This window comes from Brassica oleracea, chromosome C8 (assembly GCF_000695525.1).
Source record: "Brassica oleracea var. oleracea cultivar TO1000 chromosome C8, BOL, whole genome shotgun sequence".
In the NCBI taxonomy this organism is placed as follows: domain Eukaryota; kingdom Viridiplantae; phylum Streptophyta; class Magnoliopsida; order Brassicales; family Brassicaceae; genus Brassica; species Brassica oleracea.
The window spans coordinates 17,805,098-17,810,537 of record NC_027755.1 but is presented as its reverse complement, the minus strand read 5'-3'; the positions used below and the strand labels follow the sequence as shown (position 1 = coordinate 17,810,537).

Genomic DNA, 5,440 nt, shown 5'->3' with positions numbered 1-5,440 from the left:
ATATAACAATTCGAGTTGTTTCTTTGCTAAGGTCAGAGCCTTGGACATAACGGATTTGCCCAACCACATCTGCGAGTTTAAATATCAGTTATGATAACGAAACATATTATAAATCCAGATGCAATATGATAATATACATGTGAGTTCTAGGTTTGTGTTCGCAATCATTTGGAAATTGTCAAACGGTCTAATTATGCTTGGAGATTGATCTCAGGAGCACCCGTGATGACTTCATCAATAATAGTTGGTGAGAAGAAACGAATGAGGAATGGATGATCAATTATCTTGTACATGCTTGAGCACCTAGCAACTTCATTTTTTTTTTCATATAACGTGATGAACCTCATTTAAAAATGAAACTCATAATACACTTGTAAGCCCGACCCACAGAGAAAACCGAAGAAGCAAAGGTTTCTGACCTTCATAAATATATATTAGTTTCGGCCATCAATGTACAAAGCATCCTTTAGTTTAGTGGTATATATGTTGGTGTTTAAATCTCAATAACCCGGGTTCGAACCACATACTTAACATATTTTTCACATTTTTAAAAAGTGAGACCCACCAAAATGCTGATGTGTCGTCTCAAGAAAGAGGCAACTGCCACATTTTTGAAGACATGTTTCCTGGTATTGCTGATTCTCCGTATGTATCTCCTCCGGTTCTTCAGGTTACTACGCCAGTGGACGATTGGCTTGAGCCGATCCTTGTATCAAGGGGGAGCAATACTTCTGCACAAGAACATGCACCATCAACTATGCCTCCGTCGCTACCATCTCCTTCTAATTCTACCCCATCTGATAATCTCAGTGCTTCTGTGTCTTCATCGGACATTAGTGCTACCTCTTCTACTGAACCATTACCGCCTGCTCCTACTACTGTTGCTCCTGAGACATCGTCTGATCCACCGTCACCGGGTTTGCCTGAGGTTTTGGGACGCGGCCAACGCAGCAAGAAACCGTCTATTCTTCTCAAGCACTATGTAACACATACAACTCTAGCTACAAACCCCCCTCGCGCCCCTGCTACATCTGATCTTGATCCTTCGATAACGGTCTCAGGTAAGACACTGTATCCTATTGCTAATTACTTATGCACTTCTGTTTTTACTAAGCAGCATTAAGTATTCCTTGCAACTATTACTACAGAATCAGTCCCTAAGACATACAGTGAGGCTGTTCGCGATCCACGTTTCAATGACGCCATGAAAACTGAAATTACAGCTCTTGAAGACAATCATACATGGGATGTCACGGAGCTCCCACCAGGCAGAAGAGCTATCGGCTGCCAGTGGCTATTTTCTAACAAATACAACGCTGATGGAACTATTGAACGCCCCAAAGCTCGCCTTGTTGCACGGGGTAATCGGCAGCGAGAAGGATTTGATTATAAAGATACCTTCGCTCTGGTGGCCAAGATGAATACAGTTCGGTTTCTTCTTGTCGTCTCCGCGGCTCAACGATGGGAGGTCCATCAGATGGACGTCCATAATGCATTCTTACATGGAGACTTAGAAGAAGAAATCTATATGCACGTTTGGTTTTTATCCTTGTGTGTAAGGGAGATAAATAGACGACCACCGAATTTGGGTAGGTAATATTTTTGATTATTGATGTTAGCACAATATAGATAATAATATAAAAAAAATTGTGTGTTGATTGTTTCTTACGGATCAATGAGGAGACAGATAACAACTCGAGTTGTTTCTTTGCTAAGGTCAGAGCCTTGGACATAACGGATTTGCCCAACCACATCTGCGAGTTTAAATATCAGTTATGATAACGAAACATATTATAAATCCAGATGCAATATGATAATATACATGGGAGTTCTAGGTTTGTGTTCGCAATCACTTGGAAATTGTCAAACGGTCTAATTATGCTTGGAGATTGATCTCAGGAGCACCCGTGATGACTTCATCAATAATAGTTGGTGAGAAGAAACGAATGAGGAATGGATGATCAATTATCTTGTACATGCTTGAGCACCTAGCAACTTCATTTTTTTTTCATATAACGTGATGAACCTCATTTAAAAATGAAACTCATAATACACTTGTAAGCCCGACCCACAGAGAAAACCGAAGAAGCAAAGGTTTCCGACCTTTATAAATATATATTAGTTTCGACCATCAATGTACAAAGCATCCTTTAGTTTAGTGGTATAAATGTTGGTGTTTAAATCTCAATAACCCGGTTCGAACCACAGACTTAACATATTTTCCACATTTTTAAAAAGTGGGACCCACCAAAATGCTGATGTATCGTCTCAGGAAAGAGGCAACTGCCTCATTATATTATAGATTTGTTTTGCATTTAAAGTTTTCATGTACAAATGTAAATATATGTGTGTTTCTGGATATGATCAGTAATATAGCTATTGCAAACGGATCAGTTAGTTGCTGTTAAAGATAATTATTGGTTCAATTCCATCTGGTTTAATTAGTGTTCCTTGCCAAATAAAGGAGCTGGAACAAGGCTAAAGGACTTGTGCTGAAACACGTCATTAAGCCCAATCGAGAAGCTGTTTAAGAGGCCCAAGACACACATGGTTCGCAGAAGAACTGGTCCTTCCTTCTCGTGTTGTTTTCTGCCAGATTAATCGCACATCTCTCTTTAGAGTGGCAATCCTCTTACTTACCTCAGCGAATTACGATGCTTTTTAAAACTAATCCTCCTTTTATTTTGCAAACTCAAAGCGTATTATCCGATTACATTCTCCTTTTGCGGTATATAACCAAATCATTGTTTTGATTGGTTGTGTGAGAGTTTAAGAGACAAAACAAAACTCACTAAAATAACCGGAAGCAAAGGGACAAGAAGCATTTGATACCACGTGACGACCCAATAACCGGCATACACGCCATCAAACCCCTCGTGGATTCAACTCTAGACTCTAGACTCTAGGAAGCTCCCATGCAAAGAATCATATCCTTTCACGTGCAAAGAAAAGACAAAACATATAAAGATACAAAATTAAAATTAAACTCGAGTAAAAACAAAGTCACTTATCGCTAAATACTACAATAAAGATGGGACCCAACATAAGGAGTCCATAATTGAGACATGAAGTGCGTGACTCATCTTAAGGATAAGACCCTGTAAGGTCGCCACCTGGATCCCACTGATACACTGCATGGTATCTCGCTTTATTTTAGATCTTTCCGAATTGACCATTTTAACCCTTCAATCCATTGCTCCTTTTGCTATAAGTACATACCTCACCTTCCCTTCATCTTCTGACAAAATCCATTACTCTCTCTCTATATTACACAGAGCTTCTCAGACACTTTAAAGCTTCCAAGAACTTATAGAAAGAAAGAAAGAAAGTTTGCACTAATAAGATGACTTATCTGAACAAGCTTTGGATGGCAGCATCGTTCGTGGCTGTCCAAGGAAATCCCGATCACGGCGTCAAGTTGAAAACCGGTCTCACCTCCGCCCACCGCCTTCAACGCCGCTTTTCTTCCGATCTCCGCCCTCTCTGCGCCGCAGATGTCACTGTTGACGGTGTTACTGCAGAAGATAGACTACGTACCTCTTCTTCCACTCCCGATGAATCTCTCCGTCAGGTTATGTACCTCAACTGCTGGAGCCAAGGCTGATTCTAACTCCATCCGTCCGCAGATTATGATGTTGACTCGTTCATGAAACTCACCGAGTCGAGAAAGTGCGAGTCCGATCTCTGAAGATAACTTGTATATAGTTTGTTTGTTGTGGACTAGTCCATGTGTGTGAATATTAGAAATGTTTAAAAAGATCAAAAGCAAGCGTTTCGTTTATGAGAACACTGTTTCTTTTTTCGTCAAAGTCTTCTCATCAAATCTTGATTGTGATCACCGCTAATTCAACTTTATCCACAGTGAGTTTAATTATCAGTTAAATATTAAATTCCAAATGATTCCAAACATCATTATCAAATGGGTCCAGACAGCCAGTCGTATTTAATTTTTAGTGGTTGTCATTATTGAGTTAGGTCGACTATGCTCTATTGAATAATTAGATAATAACTAGCGCAAGATATGATTATTAGTTTCATTATTTTTAATAAAAACATGTGTTTAATCTAGATATCGGTTCGGTTTTAAATTTTTTATTTTATTTTTAATCTTCTAAAATATAACTATTATTTTAAATTAATATTTATTTTGGTTTATTCGGTTAGAATGTTTGATTTTTTAGTTTTTTCGGAAAAACAAAAAATTACTACTATTTATTTATTTTTATGCTATGATTTATAGATAGTCGTCGTGTCGAACCAATGGTTTTATATCATAGTTTGTAAACGGATAATAATTCAAGAAAAAGAAAAGAAAATTATTAAAACAAATAATTTCGATACAATTTGGTTAGTAGTGAAATAAGCATTAAGAAAAAAATATTTCAAACTTCGAAAAAAATAAATACTTCAGCTGTGGTAAATATTTAATTACAAGGTGCTAATATCAAGGTGCACATGTATGTATTTGTAAAAGTATATAAAAATAATTGACAAATATATAAAGATAATTTTAATTAATATTAAATGACATTTTTGTTCAAAATAATACATAAAAGATAAAATTAAAATTAATTAAAAATTAAAAAGGCCTTGACATTAGTGATTTTTTATCATATAAAAAAAAATAAATTGTAACCGTAAATAGAGATGGGCACATATCGAATATCCAAGCATTTAGAGGCATTCTTGTCGATTCAATCTTTAGCCACATGGATAGTCGGTGACTCTGATATCCAAAATGATTTAGAATTTTAAAGAATATCCGATTTGATCCGTAGATAAAATAAACTTTTAAAAATAATTGAAAATTTTAATAATAACATTTTATTACAAAAATAAAAATAAAATATTATTTAACTTTTTAAATTTTAATATCTAATATAATAAATTTAATTCCTAAAAATATTATAAAACTTATATAAACTATAATATATATAACATATATATATATATATATGTGTATATATAATTTTGTACATATATGTATATATATGCATATAACATATCGAATTAGATATCCGTTCTTAATAATATTGGTATTTGTGATTTGTTTTTTTATATTGTATTTTAATATTTGATTTGTTTCGTAGAGTTACTGATATCTATACTTTTTGGTTCAAATCCAAACGGATAACGAATCAAATCAACATTTATAAATATTTTGCCCAATTTTATCCGTAAACAATAAAAATAATATATAATATATATATATATATAGTTTAGTTTTTGATTCGTTATTTGTTTTGATTCGAACCGAAAAATCCAAAATTATATTGGAAATATGCAAGTGACACTACAAGAAAACACATGGTTAACTACGAAAATTAACGAGGAAAAACAATCCTCGTAAATTTGCGTCGAGTTTACGACGAATTTACGTGAAAAACTAAAGTCATCGTTATTTCCTCGTAACGTAACGACAAAACTGTTTCGTCGTAAA

At 35.0% G+C, this 5,440-nt stretch overlaps 1 protein-coding gene across 1 annotated transcript; it reads left to right on the top strand.

Annotated features, from left to right (window-relative positions):
• Positions 1 to 3,227: 3,227 nt before the first annotated feature.
• On the top strand, positions 3,228 to 3,809 carry LOC106308152. Its single transcript, XM_013745286.1, has one exon. The coding sequence runs from the start codon at positions 3,344 to 3,346 to the stop codon at positions 3,602 to 3,604; it is 261 nt and encodes an 86-aa protein (XP_013600740.1). The 5' UTR covers positions 3,228 to 3,343; the 3' UTR covers positions 3,605 to 3,809.
• Positions 3,810 to 5,440: the final 1,631 nt, after the last annotated feature.